The 23,008-nt window shown below is 38.8% G+C and overlaps 1 protein-coding gene across 10 annotated transcripts in view; it reads left to right on the top strand.

Moving 5' to 3' along the window:
* Positions 1–202: 202 nt before the first annotated feature.
* Ogdh (oxoglutarate dehydrogenase Nc73EF) overlaps positions 203–23,008 on the top strand; it is a 100,861-nt gene continuing 78,055 nt past the window's right edge. For 4 of the 10 annotated variants that reach the window (XM_053795295.2, XM_053795287.2, XM_053795279.2 and 1 more), the window contains exons 1-3: positions 12,074–12,217; positions 19,163–19,407; positions 20,621–20,830. In XM_053795295.2, coding sequence (XP_053651270.1) covers positions 19,186–19,407; positions 20,621–20,830 — 432 coding nt within the window. In that variant the 5' untranslated portion in view covers positions 12,074–12,217; positions 19,163–19,185. Of the gene's footprint in view, positions 222–12,073; positions 12,218–12,258; positions 12,570–19,162; positions 19,408–20,620; positions 20,831–23,008 lie in introns of those variants that run through there. The other 6 variants (XM_053795333.2, XM_053795313.2, XM_053795304.2 and 3 more) reach the window with 4 other exon arrangements.

Here is a 23,008-nt window from a genome sequence, read left to right as displayed (position 1 = left end):
GTCTGTGTCCCGTCCCTGTCCTCCCAAGCCTACCTGAGACTGACTGACAGATCTTCGTGTTAGTGTAGTGTTGCTCCTGACACGATATTGTGCCTCTTCAATAGCTCCTGTCTATTTTTGCATCGTGTCGGTATTTTATATTATTTATCTCCTTCACCAGTTGATACTCTGAAGACTGTCGGTATTTTATACCATTTCCAACATAGCTGATATTTTACAAGGTAAGTTGGTTTAATATTTTTCTTGCCTAACTAATTTATTAACCTTTTTCAATAAAGCTGTTAATCACGATAAAGAATTTGATATAGTTTATTTAGATTTTAGTAAGGCTTTTGATTGAGTACCGCACCGAGACTTAAAGAAAGTGGCAGCTCATGGCATTGGGGGTAAAGTGCGGTTATGGATCGAGACATGGCTCACTAATAGGAAGCAGAGAGTGTGCATAAATGGAATTAAGAACATAAGAACGAAGGAACACTGCAGCAGGCCTACTGGCCCATGCGAGGCAGGTCCAAGTTGATAAATTAGACACATGTGCAACTCTTGGGTATCTTTATTGAGGAAACGTTTCGCCACACAGTGGCTTCATCAGTCCATACAAAGGAGAATCTTGAAGAACAGGAGGAGAATGAGGTAATCAGTCCCTCAACCTTGAGTCGATGTGGTCAGTCCATCAATCTTGAATAGAATACGGCATACGTGCTGAGAAGGAGCTTATAAACCGTTGGCAGGAGAGGTGCAGCAGTCATAGGTCGTGTAACATTTGTTCAATGTTGAAGTAGGTCGTGCCCAAGAATTAGGCAAGCGAAGAATTGTTAGGTAAGACACATATGCAACAGTTAGGTATCTTTATTATGAAACGTTTCGCCTACACAGTAGGCTTCTTCAGTCAAGTACAGAAAAGTTGATAGAAGCAGAAGATACTTGAAGACGATGTAATCAGTCCATCACCCTTAAAGTTTTGAGGTGATCAGTCCCTCAGTCTGGAGAAGAGCATTGTTCCATAGTGTAAAACAATATGGAGAAGAAGTGACAGGATGGGGCTTTTATATAGCGCCAAGAGGTGAGACGTAGGCCACTAGGAGAGGTAAGAACTCAGATTTTGAAAGGTCAGGTCCCTCTCAAATCCAGCCCCTCTCACTAGTGGAAGTAGTCGAAGTTGATTGCAGGTCTGTACCAAGATACCCTTGTGTTGCAGTGTCTGACAGATTGAACATTAAAATGGTATAAAATACCGACAGGTTGTTAGGTAAGACACATATGCAACAGTTAGGTATCTTTATTATGAAACGTTTCGCCTACACAGTAGGCTTCTTCAGTCAAGTACAGAAAAGTTGATAGAAGCAGAAGATACTTGAAGACGATGTAATCAGTCCATCACCCTTAAAGTTTTGAGGTGATCAGTCCCTCAGTCTGGAGAAGAGCATTGTTCCATAGTGTAAAACAATATGGAGAAGAAGTGACAGGATGGGGCTTTTATATAGCGCCAAGAGGTGAGACGTAGGCCACTAGGAGAGGTAAGAACTCAGATGTTGAAAGGTCAGGTCCCTCTCAAATCCAGCCCCTCTCACTAGTGGAAGTAGTCGAAGTTGATTGCAGGTCTGTACCAAGATACCCTTGTGTTGCAGTGTCTGACAGATTGAACATTAAAATGGTATAAAATACCGACAGGTTGTTAGGTAAGACACATATGCAACAGTTAGGTATCTTTATTATGAAACGTTTCGCCTACACAGTAGGCTTATTCAGTCAAGTACAGAAAAGTTGATAGAAGCAGAAGATACTTGAAGACGATGTAATCAGTCCATCACCCTTAAAGTTTTGAGGTGATCAGTCCGGACTGATTACATCGTCTTCAAGTATCTTCTGCTTCTATCAACTTTTCTGTACTTGACTGAAGAAGCCTACTGTGTAGGCGAAACGTTTCATAATAAAGATACCTAACTGTTGCATATGTGTCTTACCTAACAACCTGTCGGTATTTTATACCATTTTAATGTTCAATCTGTCAGACACTGCAACACAAGGGTATCTTGGTACAGACCTGCAATCAACTTCGACTACTTCCACTAGTGAGAGGGGCTGGATTTGAGAGGGACCTGACCTTTCAACATCTGAGTTCTTACCTCTCCTAGTGGCCTACGTCTCACCTCTTGGCGCTATATAAAAGCCCCATCCTGTCACTTCTTCTCCATATTGTTTTACACTATGGAACAATGCTCTTCTCCAGACTGAGGGACTGATCACCTCAAAACTTTAAGGGTGATGGACTGATTACATCGTCTTCAAGTATCTTCTGCTTCTATCAACTTTTCTGTACTTGACTGAAGAAGCCTACTGTGTAGGCGAAACGTTTCATAATAAAGATACCTAACTGTTGCATATGTGTCTTACCTAACAATCTGTCGGTATTTTATACCATTTTAATGTTCAAGCGAAGAATTCCCAAGTATTAAGATCCCAAGAAGTTGCAGTGTCTGACAGGTTTGTTCTTCAAGATTCTCCTTTGTATGGACTGATGAAGCCACTGTGTGGCGAAACGTTTCCTCAATTAAGATACCCAAGAGTTGCACATGTGTCTAATTTATCAACATCTTTATTTCGAAACGTTTCGCCTACACAGTAGGCTTCTTCAGTCGAGTACAGAACAATGCTCTTCTGGAAATAAATGGTATCAAATACCGACACAGTGGAAATATTGTTTACCTGGAGTTTACCTGGAGTTTACCTGGAGAGAGTTCCGGGGGTCAACGCCCCCGCGGCCCGGTCTGTGACCAGACCTCCTGGTGGATCAGCGCCTGATCAACCAGGCTGTTGCTACTGGCTGCACGCAAACCAACGTACGAGCCACAGCCCGGCTGATCAGGAACTGACTTTAGGTGCTTGTCCAGTGCCAGCTTGAAGACTGCCAGGGGTCTGTTGGTAATCCCCCTTATGTGTGCTGGGAGGCAGTTGAACAGTCTCGGGCCCCTGACACTTATTGTATGGTCTCTTAACGTGCTAGTGACACCCCTGCTTTTCATTGGGGGGATGTTGCATCTTCTGCCAAGTCTTTTGCTTTCGTAGTGAGTGATTTTCGTGTGCAAGTTCGGTACTAGTCCCTCTAGGATTTTCCAGGTGTATATAATCATGTATCTCTCCCTCCTGCGTTCCAGGGAATACAGGTTTAGGAACCTCAAGCGCTCCCAATAATTGAGGTGTTTTATCTCCGTTATGCGCGCCGTGAAAGTTCTCTGTACATTTTCTAGGTCGGCAATTTCACCTGCCTTGAAAGGTGCTGTTAGTGTGCAGCAATATTCCAGCCTAGATAGAACAAGTGACCTGAAGAGTGTCATCATGGGCTTGGCCTCCCTAGTTTTGAAGGTTCTCATTATCCATCCTGTCATTTTTCTAGCAGATGCGATTGATACAATGTTATGGTCCTTGAAGGTGAGATCCTCCGACATGATCACTCCCAGGTCTTTGACGTTGGTGTTTCGCTCTATTTTGTGGCCAGAATTTGTTTTGTACTCTGATGAAGATTTAATTTCCTCATGTTTACCATATCTGAGTAATTGAAATTTCTCATAAGAACATAAGAACGAAGGAACACTGCAGAAGGCCTACTGGCCCATGCGAGGCAGGTCCAAGTCTCCTACCGGCTTAAGCCAATGCACCCAACCTAGTCAGGTCAGGTCATATTGACTTAAGGGAGGAACACGGCAACCGACCTGGTAGCACAAGCTATCAGGTCTAACTCACACCCACCCACATCTACTCATGTATTTATCCAACCTATTTTTAAAGCTACACAACGTTCTGGCCTCTATAACGGTATTTGGGAGTTTGTTCCACTCATCCACAACTCTATTACCAAACCAGTACTTTCCTATATCCTTCCTGAATCTGAATTTTTCCAACTTAAAACCATTGCTGCGAGTCCTGTCTAGGCTAGATATTTTCAGCACACTATTTACATCCCCTTTATTTATTCCTGTCTTCCATTTATACACCTCAATCACATCCCCCCTAATTCTACGTCTTTCTAGAGAGTGCAGTTTCAGGGCCCTTAGTCTATCCTCATAGGGAAGGTTTCTGATACATGGGATCAACTTTGTCATCCTCCTTTGTACATTTTCCAGAGAATTTATATCCATTCTGTAATACGGTGACCAAAACTGTGCAGCATAATCTAAATGAGGCCTAACCAAGGATGTATAGAGTTGAAGAACAACCTGAGGACTCCTATTATTTATGCTTCTTGATATGAAACCAAGGATTCTATTAGCTTTATTGCGAACACTTATGCACTGTTGTCTTGGTTTCAGATTACTGCTAACCAGAACTCCTGAATCTTTTTCGCAATCCGTAATATTAAGATCTACATTATTTAGTTTATATGTGGCATGGTTATTGTCCTGTCCAACATTTAGAACTTTGCATTTGTCTATATTAAACTGCATCTGCCACTTCTCCGACCACTGCATCAGTCTATTCAAATCTTCCTGGAGTGCTTAAATGTCCTCGTCAGAATGAATTCGACGGCCTATTTTGGTGTCATCGGCAAACTTGCCGATGTCGCTCTTTATGCCCTCATCTATGTCGTTTATGTAGATTGTGAACAGCAGGGGGCCCAACACTGACCCCTGTGGAACACCGCTCGTGACGCTTCCCCACTCTGATTTCTCCCCATTTATGCAAACTCTCTGCTGCCTATTTGTCAACCATGCCTCTATCCAGGAAAAAATTTCTCCACCCATTCCATGTGCTTTAATTTTCCTCAATAGTCTCTGATGTGGGACCCTGTCAAAAGCCTTACTGAAGTCCATATACACAATATCATATTCATTACCATGATCTACCTCCTCAAATACCTTAGTGAAAAAAGTTAATAAATTCGTAAGGCAGGATCGCCCCTTTGTAAAACCATGCTGAGATTCGTTGATTAATTTATGCTTTTCAAGGTGGCTACGAACTGCCTCGGCAATTATTGATTCCATAAATTTTCCCACTATGGAGGTTAGGCTTATTGGTCTATAGTTCGAAGCTAAGGACCTGTCACCTGTTTTGAAAATAGGTATCACATTTGCCATTTTCCACTTATCTGGCACCATGCCAGTTTGTAGTGATATGTTGAAAAGATTAGCCAAAGGTGTGCTAAGCTCCTCTTTACATTCCTTTAGAACCCTTGCATACAGTTCATCAGGGCCTGGGGATTTGTTAGGTTTTAATTTATCTATTTGCCTAAGGACCATGTCACTTGTGACCCTAATCGTGCACAGTTTATTATCGTCCTGTTCTACATAATTTATCATTACTGGAATATCGCTGGTATCCTCCTGTGTAAAAACTGAGAGGAAGTATGTGTTAAAACTTCTACACATTTCCTTATCACTGTCAGTGAGCTGACCCGAGGAACTTTTGAGTGGGCCTATCTTGTCCCTGATCTTACTTCTGTATACCTGAAAGAATCCTTTTGGGTTAGTCTTCGATTCTCTTGCAACTTTAACCTCATAATCTCTTTTTGCTTTTCTAATTCCCTTTTTAATTTCTCTCTTTAACTGAATATATCGATTTCTTAATTGCCCCTCTCCTCTTTTGATTTGCCTATATATGCCTCTCTTTTGACCAATCAGATATTTTAATCTATTGTTCATCCATTTAGGATCATTTTTGTTTGATCTGATTTCCCTATTTGGAACATAATTTGACTGAGCAGCTAGAACTATGCCCTGGAAAGCATCATATCGGCAACCATCACCACCTACCTGACCCTTAGTCAGGTCATTCCAGTTCAGCCCACCTAAGTAATTTTTCAGTCCTATGAAATCAGCCAAGCGAAAGTCAGGGACGGAGACTTGATTGCCATTATTAGGGGAATTCCATGATATATTAAAACTGAGTGATTTGTGATCACTTTCCCCAAGCTCATCATTAACCTCAAGATTATTAATTAGTGTTTCCCTACTGGCGAGAACCAAGTCAAGGAGGTTATTTCCCCTAGATGGCTTTGTCACAAACTGTTTTAAAAAACAATCCTGGATCGTATCAAGAAAGTCACCTGACTCTAAATTTCCTGTCAAATTGCTCCAGTCAATCTGTCTATAGTTGAAATCTCCCATTAGCACAACATTTTCGTATGTAGATGCCTTACGAATTTCGTCCCATAGAAGTTTACTGCACTCCCTATCAAGATTTGGGGCCCTGTAAATCACACCCAAAATTAGTTTTTCTCGGCCCTCGAGAAGCTGTAACCAAACAGATTCAGTGGCTGACGCTTCTAATTTAATATCTTGTCTAACACAACAATTTAAATTGTCTCTGACATACATCGCTACTCCACCACCTTTCCTGTTGACCCTGTCAGTGTGGAATAATTTATAGCCTTGTATGTGACATTCAGAGGGCATCTCTCTATCTTTCAGATTGAGCCAGGTCTCTGTTATAGCAATAATATCTATGTTTCCTGCACTTGCAAATAATCTTAGCTCATCTATCTTATTTCTTACACTCCTGCTATTTGTATAGTAAACCTTAAGGGAGCTAGTCCCTTGCTGCCCTCTGCTGTCCCCCTTTGTTTGCTGACCTGATCTATTGTCTTTATTTATAACTTCATGCTGAATGCCTTTTATACATTTACTGTTTCCAACCCAAGTGTTGCAACCTGCTTGTTTCCCACACACACCCATACCTCTATCTTCCATCAGTTTAAAATCATAGGCATTTCACCAATGGCAGCCCACTGAAAGATTTGGTTGATGTCCGCCTGGAGCCTTGCAGTGTCTGCAATGGAAGACACTGTCATGCAGATTCGGGTGTCATCTGCAAAGGAAGACACGGTGCTGTGGCTGACATCCTTGTCTATGTCGGATATGAGGATGAGGAACAAGATGGGAGCGAGTACTGTGCCTTGTGGAACAGAGCTTTTCACCGTAGCTGCCTCGGACTTTACTCTGTTGACGACTACTCTCTGTGTTCTGTTAGTGAGGAAATTATAGATCCATCGACCGACTTTTCCTGTTATTCCTTTAGCACGCATTTTGTGCGCTATTACGCCATGGTCACACTTGTCGAAGGCTTTTGCAAAGTCTGTATATATTACATCTGCATTCTTTTTGTCTTCTAGTGCATTTAGGACCTTGTCGTAGTGATCCAATAGTTGAGACAGACAGGAGCGACCTGTTCTAAACCCATGTTGCCCTGGGTTGTGTAACTGATGGGTTTCTAGATGGGTGGTGATCTTGCTTCTTAGGACCCTTTCAAAGATTTTTATGATATGGGATGTTAGTGCTATTGGTCTGTAGTTCTTTGCTGTTGCTTTACTGCCCCCTTTGTGGAGTGGGGCTATGTCTGTTGTTTTTAGTAACTGTGGGACGACCCCCGTGTCCATGCTCCCTCTCCATAGGATGAACACAGAGTTCCATGAGTCTGGCCCTGGGGCAGAGTGCATGGGCATGTCATTTATCGCCTGTTCGAAGTCATTTGGCGTCAGGATAACATCGGATAGGCTTGTGTTAATCAAATTTTGTGGCTCTCTCATAAAAAATTCATTTTGATCTTCGACTCTCAGTCTGGTTAGCGGCTTGCTAAAAACTGAGTCATATTGGGACTTGAGTAGCTCACTCATTTCCTTGCTGTCATCTTACGCTTAACACTGACAAAACTTACTATATTATGTTTGGTAGCAGAGCAGGAGATGCACAAATTAACATTAAGATTGACAACACTCTAATTACCAGAAATAATGGGGGAAAATTCTTAGGCTTATACCTTGACAATAACCTGAATTTCAGCACCCATATCCAGCATATAGCCAAAAAAGTATCCAAAACGGTTGGGATCCTCTCCAAGACACGATACTACGTGCCGCAAAATGCCCTTCTCACACTATACCACTCACTTATTTATCCATACCTCACCTATGCTATTTGTGCTTGAGGATCAACTGCAGCAACACACCTAAAGCCAATAATAACCCAACAAAAAGCTGCAGTAAGAATAATCACTAAATCCCATCCCTGGCAGCACACCCCCCCACTCTTCAAAGATCTAAACTTACTCCCAGTTCAGTACATCCACACTTACTACTGTGCAATCTATATCTACAGGGCCTTAAACTCTAATATCACCCTTGACCTTAAACGCTTTCTTGATAGTTGTGACAGAACCCACAGGCATAACACCAGAAACAAACATCTCTACGACATTCCCCGTGTCCGACTAAACCTATACAAAAATTCAATGTATGTCAAAGGCCCTAAAATCTGGAATACCCTACCTGAGAACTCTAGAACTGCAGACACATTCATCACCTTCAAAACTACCATTAAAAAACATCTTATCTCCCTGATACACCCCATCAACTAAGTTCACGAATACCACCTGGTGGTTCACACTTACACTCGCACACTCATTTGACCATAAACAGAAATGTTAATCTCAGTCTTAATATAATGAATCCTGTGATACTCCAATACTGAAACTATATACTGTGCCAAAACAAAAGCATTCACACTGCTAAACTCACTAAATAGTATTTAGTCACTTAGCCATAATACCAACTTACCTCATAATTTGTAATATTTTACATTTAAGAATAAAACTAAGTATGCCCGAAATGCCTAGCCATGCTAAGCGTTCTAGTGGTACACTCTGTAATCTCAATTTTACTACATGTTAAACCAAACAATAACCAAATTTCTGTAAACTCAACATTGTAATCCTTATAGAGAATAAACTTTGAATTTGAAAGTAGGGGCCCAATACTGGACGTTGTTCTCGATTTTGATTTGGCATAGGAGAAGAAATACTTTGGGTTTCTTTCGATTTCATTTATGGCTTTTAGTTCTTCCCGCGATTCCTGACTCCTAAAGGATTCTTTTAGCTTAAGTTCGATGCTTGCTATTTCTCTGACCAGTGTCTCCCTACGCATTTCAGATATATTGACCTCTTTTAGCCGCTCTGTTATTCTTTTCCGTCACCTGTAAAGGGAGCGCCTGTCTCTTTCTATTTTACATCTACTCCTCCTTTTTCTTAGAGGAATAAGCCTTGTGCATACATCGAGTGCCACCGAGTTAATCTGTTCTAGGCATAAGTTGGGGTCTGTGTTGCTTAGTATATCTTCCCAGCTTATATCGGTTAGGACTTGGTTTACTTGGTCCCACTTTATGTTTTTGTTATTGAAGTTGAATTTGGTGAATGCTCCCTCGTGACTAGTCTCATTATGTCGGTCTGGGGCTCCACGCATACATGTCTGAACCTCAATTATGTTGTGATCTGAGTATATTGTTTTTGATATGGTGACATTTCTTATCAAATCATCATTGTTAGTGAAGATGAGGTCTGGTGTATTCTCCAGTCTAGTAGGCTCTATTATTTGCTGGTTTAAATTGAATTTTGTGCAGAGATTTAAAAGCTCGTGTGAGTGTGAGTTTTCATCAGAGCTGCCTCCTGGTGTTATTACTGCAACAATATTATTTGCTATATTCCTCCATTTTAGGTGCCTTAAGTTGAAATCCCCCAGGAGCAAGATGTTGGGTGCAGGAGCTGGAAGATTTTCCAGACAGTGGTCAATTTTTAACAGCTGTTCCTGGAATTGCTGGGATGTTGCATCCGGAGGCTTGTAGACTACCACAATGACTAGGTTTTGGTTCTCGACCTTTACTGCTAAAACTTCCACTACATCATTTGAGGCGTTAAGCAGTTCTGTGCAAACAAGTGACTCTGCAATGTACAGGCCAACCCCCCCATCCTTTTGCCTGTAAACACATATGCAGTATAATGTTGTCAATAAAGGATCACATTATACTGCATATGTGTTTATATTTCCACAATGCTCTTCTCCAGACTGAGGGACTGACCACCTCAAAACTTTAAGGGTGATGGACTGATTACATAGTCTTCAAGTCTCTTCTGCTTCTATCAACTTTTCTGTACTCGACTGAAGAAGCCTACTGTGTAGGCGAAACGTTTCGAAATAAAGATACCTAACTGTTGCATATGTGTCTTACCTAACATGCCCATCATCCACTAATACACTTCGATGATATATCCCCTCATTCTACGTCTCACCAGAGAGTGAAAATTCAAGGCTCTAAGTCTCTCTTCGTACGGGAGATTCCTTATACAGTAAATCATTTTAGTCATTCTTCTCTGTATGTTCTCCAATGAGTCTATATCTATCCTGTATTAAGGGTACCAAAAATGAGTGGCATAATTCAAATGAGGCCTCGCTAGTGAGGCCTCATCTTGTAATAAAGTTGGTAGAATTACCGACAATATGTAAAGTAAAAGGACACAAGTGCAACTAATGTGACATTTTATTGTGGCAACGTTGCACAACTTTATACTTCTGTTACTTATAAGAACATAAGAAAGGAGGAACACTGGAGCAGGCCTGTTGGCCCATACTTCTTGAAATAAATCCTAGTAATCTGTTAACCTTATTACGCAGTCTTAGGCACTGCTGTCTTGGCTTTAGATTTCTGTTTACCATGCCTTCTAAGTCTTTCACATTTTGTATGATCAGGCTCTACTTTCACCTAGTTTATAACTTCGAAGGCTATTTTCATTACCTAGGACTAGTACTCTAGTACTTTACAATTGTCCACGCTGAACTTCAGACCAAGACATTAATTTGTCATGTCATTTGTAATTCTTTCATCGAGTTCATTAATGTAAATTATGAACAAGAGAGGGCCTAAACTGAACCTTGTGGAACGCTACTAGTGACTAATTCTCATTCAGATCTGACCCCATTGAAGAATTGAGACATATGCAGTATATAGGAATCTTTATTGAAGAAACGTTTCGCCTACACAATAGGCTTCTTCAGTGGAGTACAGAAATTAGGCAGGAACAGTAGAGATGTGAAGACGATGTAATCAGTCCATCACCCTTGAAGTCGTAGATGGACTGATTACATCGTCTTCACATCTCTACTGCTCCTGCCTACTTTCTGTACTCGACCGAAGAAGGGTTGAAGAATTGAGACACTTATGCAACATCTTTATTGAAGAAACATTTCGCCACACAGTGGCTTCATCAGTCTTATACAAAACAGGAAGGTATAAGGAGAGGTGCAGTTTGAGGTAATCAGTCCCTCAGCCTGGAGTCGTTGTGTTCAGTCCATCAATCTTATAGAAAGTACAGCACAGGGCCGTAGCAGGTGAGGCGAAGCAGGAGGCGGGGTGGAAATAAATGGTATAAAATACAGACACAATGGAAATATAAACACATATGCAGTTTAATATGATCCTTTATTGACAACGTTTCGCCCACACAGTGGGCTTTTTTTCAAGTCACAAACAAATCTGTTTGTGACTTGAAAAAGCCCACTGTGTAGGAGAAACGTTTCTTCAATAAAGATTCCCATATGTTGCATAAGAACATAAGAAAGAAAGAACACTGCAGAAGGCCTACTGACCCATGCGAGGCAGGTCCAAGTCTGGATGGAAATGAATGGTATAAAATACCGACACAATGGAAATATAAAGACATATGCAGTTTAATGTGATCCTTTATTGTGATAAATGGTTTTGAAAACCGACAAGTTGAAGAATTGAGACACTTATGCAACACATGGGAATCTTTATTGAAGAAACGTTTCGCCACACAGTGGCTTCATCAGTCCAATACAAAGTAGAAATGGGTAAGGAGAGTAGAAGTTTGAGGTAATCAGTCCCTCAGCCTGGAGTCGATGTGCTCAGTCCATCAGTCTTGACAAAACAGCACTGGACTGAAGCCACTGCATAGTAAAACATTCCCAGAATAAAGACACCCAAACGTTGCACAAGTCTACTTGAAATGTCAGAGTTAATGTTAAAGTACCCGCCACAGCCGCCATGTTCTTGCTAACCTCGCGTCTTAATAACCCCCATTTATCCAACCATTTTTGAGTGCTATTTAGTGCTCATAGCTGCATTGTAATATGCCCAGTGTACCTTGAAGGATGTATATATATATACAAAAAAGATTAACAGCATCAGTAGGCGTACATGAAAGTTGAGGAAATCGTCATGTCTTCTTAATACTCGTCATCTCAGAGTTCTACATTACTCGAACTACATACATATTAAACGATAAACCACACCAATAATGTGAACTAATATATCAGACATAATGTTTACATTATTTTACAAGAGTTAAAGTAAGAGTTACAAGTGTAGTATGTGAGAGAGTGGGTGAGGTAGAGAGCTCCTCCCTGCCAGTCTGAGGCAAGACCTCGTACTGTCAACATGTGAGTATATTCTCACTTTATCTTCCCCTCCCACTACTACTCTTATCTTTGCAAATGAGATCGTGAAAGAAAAGTGTTCTCTCTCACACGGAAAAAGGAAAAGAGTGTTTTAGGGATGTGGGTGTGATATGTCCAGGTGATGGTGTATCAACACTTGTAAATATACTTCTGGCAGGTGTCCAAGTGTCACAAATGTGTTTTTGGGGGCCAGTGTGTGTGCCGGCTTTCCTGCTCCATATCTTAGCAAGTTATACATGAAAGTGGCAGTGTAAAAATGACATTATCGACAGAAATGTGAAAGGTTGAACGTTTGTGTCGTCCTTGGCAGCCAGCTGCCCCGGCTACCTCTTGCGTAATTATTCTAGATTTTTTTTTGTATGTGTGTTTTAACCCAGGTGTGAGAGGACACAAGTGTTCAGTAAGAGGACCACTGGTTAATGTAACTTGTATCTTGGTTATTTTTAAATTGTCAGTACCTTGTATAAGGACCCCAGTGGAAATAAGTCAACTTTGTCTTTTTCAGGTTATCCTAGGTAATTTACACATCTTATTATGTTTGATAAGTAAGTTTATTCAGGTATACACAAATACAGTTACATAGAATTATCATACATAGCAGCATATGTGTAGAGAACCTGGGATAACCCAAAAAAAGTCAGAGTGACTTATTTCCATTGGGGTCCTTTAATTTGTGTAACTGTATTTGTGAACTAAGATTATGTTTGATAATTTATGTAACTGTATTTGTGAACTTAGTTCTAGTTTAGGTTTTCTAGAAATGTATACTATGGGCTTTCAAATTATTGTGCAGATTTGTATATTAACTTGAAAGTCATTGTCATTCTTATGAAGGGCAAGTCTGAAGTCTGTTTTGTATCTTTGAGGATACAAGGTACTAATATCCCAGTAACAATAGTTAGTAACTAACTAAATTTATTTTGACACGGGTACACATGAGTCACTCTGACTTTTTTGGGTTATCCCAGGTTTTCTACACATATGCTGCTATGTATGATAATCTATGTAACTGTATTTGTGTATATCTGAATAAATGTACTTACTTACAATTATTGTACATAGTTTAAATTACCTAGGATAACACTCCAAAAATGTCAGTGACTTATTGTAGAGATTGTTAGGTTTTGTTACATGTATTGGTTAAGTCTTGACTCCATTGGATGTCAGTAAGTTAAAGCACTGTATGAGAATAAATCTTTTACATCATTATGTTTAGTTAATTCTATGTGATATACAGTTTGTGTGCCCAAAACAGTAGTGTATCCTCAAAACCAAAATTATATGCTCCATTTGTACAACTACTTTTAGATTACCTTACATTGGATTTTTCTTGGTTAAACCTTTACATTTCATCACCACTTTATGCATATAATTATTTCCTTTACACATTGAAAAATTCCAAAACTGCAGTTTTTATAAGTTTTTGTAAATTTAACTGTAATGAGCCAATGAATATAAGAGGATCACTGCAGTAGGTCTACAGGCCTTTGCTAGGCAGGGTTTTCTCAAACATTACTATTGAAATGGTATGGCAATACCGACAGGATGTGGAAAAAGGCACTTGTGTACATCTATTAAAGAAAACAGTTTCCCTTAATAAATGTGCCACTCGTGGTGAAATGTTTCCTTTAATAACTGTCCTGAACTGTACATAAGTGCTTTTGTCCATTAGTGAAGGTCAGTAAATTAGTATAATAATCCATGATGGACTGAAACATTTTAGTCTTATCTTCAAATTGTGGGATTATTGTGAAAATAGCATCTTAGTGTTAGATAACAATAAAGGATATAGTTAAAATATCCAGGGGATGCAGACAAAGGATCATAGACAAACTGCTGCATCTTAAGATAAACTACTCAGCAGAGTTATCACTTGTACAGATGATGACTTTCAGTAGTAAGCTGAGTGAAATATTGAGTTCTAAATTTTTGATCCTTGCTTATCATACGAATTCATTGTTTATTTAGGGACAGGCACACACAAATACAATTATTATACATAGTGTAAATTACCTAGGAGAAAGATTTTCTTAAGGCAGGCATAGGACTTGCCCGCTAATGCACAGAAGCTATATTTGGCTCTTATACAGTTTTATGTAGACAGTGGTACAGAACTGCCTATCCTGGTGGCTAGAGCTCTCGCTTCACACACGGAGGGCCCGGGTTCGATTCCCGGCGGGTGGAAACATTTCGACACGTTTCCTTACACCTGTTGTCCTGTTCACCTAGCAGCAAATAGGTACCTGGGTGTTAGTCGACTGGTGTGGGTCGCATCCTGGGGGACAAGATTGAGGACCCCAATGGAAATAAGTTAGAAAGTCCTCGATGACGCACTGACTTTCTTGGGTTATCCTGGGTGGCTAACCCTCCGGGGTTAAAAATCCGAACGAAATCTTATCTTATGCTACTATGCTTTGGCAGAAAATATATAAACCAAAATACTATAATATGGGAAGACTTAGCTTGAGCAACCCCTCATGAAATTTGCCTTGATGCTGTTGAGTGGCTCTTGATCAAAGGAATTGGACCTATCTTATCTTTCCTTGAATTGAACCTGATTACTTACTATTTTCCAATGTGCTGTATGACTCATATGGGTTCAGTGCACCTGCAATGAATGTAATAGAATCCTGGACATGGGTGCAAGGAAGCATGTAAATCAGTTTATTTAGGCATAGGTACACATAAGTACAATTGTTGTACATGGTGTAAATTACTTAGGATCCCCCCCCCAAAAAAAAAAAGTGAAAGTGAAAGTTAGACAAAGTGACTTATTTCTATTTGGATCCTTGAATTATTTCTATTGCCATTGACTCAATCAAGGTGATGAGCATATGTAATGGGGAAGCTGCAGAAAGGGAAGATTATTTTTTAATATAAATCTATACCACATAAGCATTGATGATTTATTGTACAGTATATACTAGGCAAATGTGAATCTTAGGAGGAATGAATATAGTAAAAAAATTTGTGTTTTATATTTTGCTTAGAAAAATATATACGTGTGTGTAGGCAAGACAAACTGAACCCTGGCAGGATTGTTTTTTTTTAAATTACTGGGATGTTGAAAATTGTCACAAAATGCCACTTTTGTATAGTATTTGGCTACACAATACTTTCCTTTTTCTTATTTTAATGCAATTCACTTAAATATATGGTATTAAAGGAGGAGTTTGTGATATTTGATGTTTAGCGTGACATCTAGACTATCATATGTGTGTGCCTCTGGAATGACGGTGATAGTGTGAATGATGGTGAAAGTTTTTTTTTTCGGTTCACCCTTCTTTGGTGGGAAACAGCCAGTGTGTTAAAAAATAATGGTGTTCTGTTGTATCTCATTATCATGCTTCTGTACATGACGTATACTGTATACCAAATAAACAATTCACTTAAATATATGGTATTAAAGGAGGAGTTTGTGATATTTGATGTTTAGCGTGACATCTAGACTATCATATGTGTGTGTCTCTGGAATGACGGTGATAGCGTGAATGATGGTGAAAGTTTTTTTTTTCGGTTCACCCTTCTTTGGTGGAAAACGGCCAGTGTGTTAAAAAATAATGGTGTTCTGTTGTATCTCATTATCATGCTTCTGTACATGACGTATACTGTACACCAAATAAACAAGTACAGTACAATATATGCAAAATACAAATACAATTTTTTATTTCTTTATGCAGTATACATTGGTATGCAGAAAAGAGCCGCTAGTATGCAATGCATTTTTGGGAAACTAATCCTAATGCTTTTAGGTTTCTTCAGACATAGGATTTCTTATGCAGTTAACTACAATCATATGTACAATAAGAAAGGTAGCTAATGAATAGTAGTAGTTTCAAAAGTATGACATTATTTTGAACTGATTCAGTGATCTTCAGTTTTGTGGAGTGATTGAATAGAAATGAAGATACAGGCATATACATCAATGTTTTAAGCCAGGTATAAAGTTGCTGATACATAAATGGCAGAGGTAAAAATAAGGCCATGCCACATTACCAAAAGAAGGAAATGACCCTACTTACCTACTGATTCTATCGTGATAGTACTGTAACTTGTATCACAGTTACAAGTTTTATATGCTACTACTTACCTGTTTTATTTTTGTTGCCCAAACACTTGTTTTTAATGAAAAGAATTGCACGTCTAATTATAAATAGTACCCAAAACACTAAAAAAATTAAGCTGGAGAAAATGAGATGCACTCTTTCCTGATATTCCCTACACAATAACCCGCACATTTGAGACTGAAACTTAATGACAACGTTTTGGTCCGACTTGGACCGCTAACTAGTCACATGACTAGTTAATGGTCCAAGTCTGTCTGAAACATCGTCATAAGTTTGTCTTCAATGCGCAGTTTATTTGTGCATTTTTCCACTCAGTGTTGTGCCTTTTTATTCTTTCAAATATTTGCTTATGGTACTTATTTGTTGGCCCACTCAGACCTTCTGAACTTGACAGTCTAATGAAAGTGGTGTTGCTTTTTTTTTTTTTATTGGTGGGGAATGACCTATTGGGCAAATATAGTTGTAAACCTGAATTAGCATCTCAGAATTTTAGGGGTCAGCTTATATACTGGCATGTACAGTAAGTAACTGCTGTATCTAAACATTTGCCATTAAACACCATTTGCAATCCAGAAAGGTGTGGAATTAGGTAATAAATAAAAGGGATTATCTATATCCCCTTTATCTTTTACTGTTTTCTATTTGTACATGTTAATCAAATTCCCCCTAATTCTACTCCTTTCTAGAGTGTAAATGGTGTTTATTAAAAATAATATAGGAAAACACTGATTTGGTATAATGTAGTTGTGGATGAGCGGACCAAACTGCTGAATAGTATTGTTGAAATGAGAACTTTGGGCAGCTTAAAAATAGGTTGGAAAGGTACACGAGTGGGTGTGAGTTAGACCTACCTAGCATGGGTCAGTAGGCCTGCTGCAGTGTTCCTCCTTTCTAATGTTCTAAGCCATAGTTTACACTTGGCCCTGATTTCTGAATTGGCAAACGTGAGCACAAACAGGCATATTGGGGAGTGTCTTGGCACCATATTGATGATGGTTGGATTGGTGCCAGTGTAAGCTAAACTTGTTCATGCCAGGTCGCATCTAGATAAATGCCTACCTGTTGTTGAATTCACTCAGGCATTATTTTTTCTAGTACATATAAGCTTACTTATTTACTTATCTATTGTAAACTTTGCCAAGGATATCTACAGTACATTTTATTAAGTCAGTACACCAATTGGCTTGAAATGACTTAAATACTCTTAGATTTTTATATTTGTTTAGGTCTTAGATAAGCCATTCAATATATAGATGTAATTATGTAAAAGGAATCTGCCTTTAAATTTTGTATTACAATACAGTATTGTATACGTATTTGTAATTATTAAAGATGGTATAATATATAATCTTATAAAAGTGGCTTTTTATGATAACTTGTCTAGAATATCCCAGTAATTCTTCTGAAGGATTCAAGTTAGTTGATAAGAAAACAAGGTATACTAGTCTCCCTAGAGACAATATTACAACCAGTTTAGAAATATTCTAGTGGGATTGCTTGGTTGTAAACGGCACTACAGCAGTGAATACTCTATATATACTATTGAACACAACTAGACCTTAATGAAGTCACAAGTAATTAACATTCTGGTAAAATTAAAGTTTACATCAGTATCCAAAATGGTAACCAAAGAAAGTTTTAATCTGCTAGTCATTTGAAGTGGCGCTTTGCTGTTGTTGAGTAAGTAACAAAGCTTATTTAGGCACAGGTACATAGAAGTTAATTTCTTTCAACACGCCGGCCGTATTCCACCGAGGTGGGGTGGCCCAAAAGGAAAAACGAAAGTTTCTCCTCTTACATTTAGTAATATATACAGGAGAAGGGGTTACTAGCCCCTTGCTCCTGGCATTTTAGTCACCTCTTACAACACGCATGGCTTATGGAGGAAGAATTCTGTTCCACTTCCCCATGGAGGTAAGAGGAAATAAACAAGGACAAGAACTAGAAAGAAAACCCAGAGGGGTGTGTATATATATGCTTGTACATGTATGTAGTGTGACCTAAGTGTAAGTAGAAGTAGCAAGACGTACCTGAAATCTTGCATGTTTGAGACAGAAAAATGGACACCAGCAATCCTATCATCATGTAAAACAATTACAGGCTTTCGTTTTACACTCACTTGGCAGGACGGTAGTACCTCCCTGGGCGGTTGCTGTCTACCAACCTACTACCTTTAAGAAGTTAATTATTAGTATAAATTACCTAGGATAACCCCAGAAAGTCAAAGTGACTTATTTCCATTGGGGGCTCTTGATCCAAAGAATTGTACCTCTCTCCTTTCTATCAAGGGAGGTTCCTTGATGAAAGAAATTGAACCTGGATTGGTTCAATTGGATTGAGCCTGATTGCCCGTCATTACCCCGATGCTGTACTAATCTTCCTCTTACACTGTAGTCTGGAAATGCTTAGATTGTTATGAAGCAATCTTAGACACAGTCCTACAGAAGCCAGACAGCTTCATCTCCAGATATTTATCAAATAAATTTTTGTCCAGCTTAGACACAGCCATCAAGTAACACCCACTCTCTCATACCACCAACATGCTATCTTATCTTATTTTGCCTAACCTCAGTTTACTATAAATGTCTGTTTTAGCTGTGTTTGTATCAGATTTGAACCTATGCATGGAGAAACTTTTCTTATAATGGATGTCATAGGTGTATGTATCTTCCTCTGAAAATAGTCACATTGTTTGAAGCTTGTTCTGCATTGAGGAAAAAAAGGACATAATTTTTTGTGTGTGTAAACTTGCCATATAGTATGAAGCTTATGCAGCATTGAAGAAAAAACCAGGATATAATTGTTTTTGCATGTAAATTTGTTGTGTGGTATTTTAAAGATTTTTTTTCTAATTTTTCAGTATAACTTGGAACCCTCATCAAAATGAATAGGGCACGTGTATTGTCACATTTGTTGTCACGGGTACCACCAAGGGCTCCTCGGGCAACAACACAAGCCTTGGCTCTGGGTGGCTCACGATGTAAGGCTTCAGCCCCACCTGCACCAAATGCTCTCGCTGCTGAACCTTTTCTGAATGGCTCTTCCTCCAATTATGTAGAAGAAATGTACAATGCCTGGCTTCAGGATCCTAAAAGTGTACATCAGGTTGGTTAAAAACATTTTATTATTTTGGGGGGTTACATTCTGATTACATTGTTTAGATTTAAAACCTAAAGACTTAAAAAGTACTATGTTCTTCATATATTTATGCTCAGTATTACAAAATTAAAATTAAAAATTTATTTATTGATTATTTACATACAAGTGCTGCAGTTTATATGTTTTCATCTAGGGACATAAGGCCTTCCTGTCAAATGAGTGTGGAATGGAAGCCTTTTTTTTTTTCTGGTAGGTTGCTGATTGTCTCCTTTTGTCTCCTTAACTTGTAAGGTGACAGGTAAATCTTAGAAACTTCTAGTTACATTCATTATACACACTAATATGTTCTTAATACTGTAGTATTTCCTTTTCTGACCTGGGAGGCCTGGTCTGAGATTGAGTCATGGGGATTATTTTTTCCAGAACCATTAAAATACATTTAACAAAATTTGATGTTATGAATTTGTAAGTTTTGGTAACCTAAATACCACAGGATTAGAGTGAAAGGCTGAAATTACCGTCAGAGCAAGAGGAGTTATCAGGTTGTTAAGGGCATATAGCATTTATTACATGCAATGCAACTTGGTGATAATTAAAATTACAGTAATCTACACAAAATAATTTTTTCTCCTAATAAGTAAGTATATGTTGAAGAATAAAATTGCTTGATCCCATGGTTATGCTGTAGCTAAGGTTTGCATCCATAGGAAGTGCTTAAATATAGATGACGTTCAGAGTATGGAGTATTTTTCTCATTGCCTCTGGTTTTTACTGTCTCTTGGCCTTATTAGTTGCTTTTACTATTTCTTAATCATATTTACAACTATTTTTGAAAACTAATTGCAACAAAATGATTACTAGAGGAAAATTACTGGCAGTGGCTCTTCTAAGCTGGGAGAGAATGAGAGAAACAGGGATTTAGGAGAATTAAAAATAAGAATGGGGAGAGGTAAGTCAATCTCTCTAATGAATACAGTGCATAGTTATGAATTTGATACAGAATATTATTGTTCCTGTCTACATCTCAGATTATAACCTGGGTCTGTATAGGAAAATGCGGTTTGCTTAATGTATTTTTCCTCTTGCTGAACCTTTTAGCTGGTTTCTGTCTTGGTCAGTAAGCTGGGGTTGACTGTACTTTAACAGTGCCAGCCTCTGACTCTTCTATCATATAAGGAGTGGAATAGTTACTTAGTATTATAATTTTTTTTCTTTTCAGTCATGGGATACATTTTTCCGAAATACATCTTCTGGTGCAACTCCAGGACAGGCATACACAGCACCACCTTCACTAGCCGAGCCCTCACCACATCACGTGCCCCTTTCATCCATAGCCCCTGCCATAACTCCTGCCATTAGTGATACACAGCTCACAGACAGTGTTATTGATGACCATTTGGCAGTGCAGGGTATCATCAGAGCATACCAGGTCAGTGTTTATAACAGTTTGTTTTTTACTTTTGTTAAGCATTTTATTTTAATAAGAAATGAATTTGAAATGATATACATAAACAAGGAGAGGCGAATTACTAAAGACATTATAATTCAATGTATGTAATACCAGTTAAACAAATAAATGAACAACTTTATTTCTATAAAGTGGCATACTGTGCAGTATACATTTCTGGTAATTGCCATGTATAAACTACTTTTTATAGAAAGCCCCTTGTTATGCAAACCATTTCAGGCAGCCTTAAAACTAACTTTTAAGTACTAGACAATGAGTTATGTACAGTACAGGATCAGCCATCACTGATCCAGCAGTCACTAATCCAGCACTAATTTTGGCTAGTGTAAGTATTGCACCCATTTTGAGGTGCCTACTGAGTGTAGTTAACTTTGGCAGATCGATACATGAGTTTCTTAAGGAATTTAATGGTCCCTATGATGCTGGATTAGTGATGCTCGACCTGTACGTTGTTTGTGTTGGAAAGAAAATGGTCGTTAATTTGAAATGTTTGGTAGAGAGCAGGACATGAAAACTGGTTAACAGTAGCATTGATGACCATGCAAATGATGCCTTTGGTACAAGTTATATTTTATAGACAGGGCTACATACCTAATGATTGGAAATATTTTTTTTTATGGGATAGCTGTAAAATTGCTGTTACTAGTAGTAGTAATGTATAGATACTAATTGAATGTTTTGAGAAATAATGTAAAAACTTAAGGTAAGATAAAATTGCTTGGATTTTTAACCCAGAGGGTTGATCACCAAGGATAGCCCAGTAAAGTTTGTGCAGCATCAGGGGCTGTCTGTCCTGTTTCCATTGGGGTTCTTAAATCCTGTCCCCCAGGATACGACCGACAACAGTTTTCTAACACCCAGGTACCTATTTACTGCTAGGTGAACAAGGACAGCAAGTGTGAGGAAACATGCCCAACATTTCCACTTGTATCAGGGACTGAACCATGAACACTCAGTGTGGGAACTGAGTGCACTACCAACCAAGCTTAATTGTTCATTTGGTACTGTATTTGGATGGCAGTACCAAGGAATGAAAACTAAAACACAGTATGGGGGTGCACTAAGCACAGATGAAATGTTAGAGACCTGGAACATATAATTTGAGATTCCTTTATTATGAAGTAACTCTGAAAGATGTTTAGTGGGCCTCAGAAACCAATATGAAGTTCATTGAGGACAAATTTAATTTACTCCACTATGGAAAACTTGAGGAAATAAAAACTGGATTGGAGTATAAAACAAATTCCAAGCACACAATAGAGCAAAACACTAATGTGAAGGACCCGGAAGTGATAATATCAGAGAATCTCGCTTTCAAAGATCACAGCAATGTCTACTGTATCAGTAGAATTTCAAGTTATGTACATTCCTACATGTTATCCTTATGACCTGGTTTGTACATAAACACCCTCAGTTTATTCAACACACATTCGTCACAAAGTGGTTGAGCCTGGGAGAAAAATAAGAAATTTTAATTCTGGGTTGCTCTGGGCATGCCTGGTATCCTGGCCACATCCACAGAACCTGCAAGAACATTCCACCTATCTACTGTTTATGCTTCAGTCATGTAGTGCCTATATCCATGCTTTTCGGCTGTGAATGATGCGGTGGGCTAACACACTTTCAAAATTTTTTATTGTCACTTACTTTTATTGGTACAAGTCTATTGTGAATTATAATTATTATCCCTAGATCTTCTAGCAGTATGAATTTGCACATTAACTCAAAGAATAAGTTATATTCAGAGCAAATATTTATCCTCTAGGGCGAGATGCAGCAATCACTCTGTACTGTAATGTTTTTGCTTGAAGTCTGGCAGGGTGGGAAGGTGGATGAGAGGTTTATGTTTTATGAGTACTGGGGTGTGTGTTGCCACCATTCCTAGCTCAATTTTGAAAGTTAAGACACATGTGCAACATCTGGATATCTTTACTGTAGACGTTTCGCCATCCAGTGGCTTTATCAATACAGATTCTAGGACATAATTAGAAGACAGTAGAACTATATACAAAAGATGAGGTAATCAGTCCCTCAGCCTTGAAGTTAGTGTTCACAGCATCGTGGTGGAGGAGAATCTGGAGCAAAGGCAAGAAGACTGGCGGTTATATAGGTGTCAGTGGATAAGGACGTGTAGCAGAC

Source organism: Cherax quadricarinatus, chromosome 37, assembly GCF_038502225.1.
Source record: "Cherax quadricarinatus isolate ZL_2023a chromosome 37, ASM3850222v1, whole genome shotgun sequence".
In the NCBI taxonomy this organism is placed as follows: Eukaryota; Metazoa; Arthropoda; class Malacostraca; order Decapoda; family Parastacidae; genus Cherax; species Cherax quadricarinatus.
This window is presented reverse-complemented; position numbering and strand designations above follow the sequence as displayed.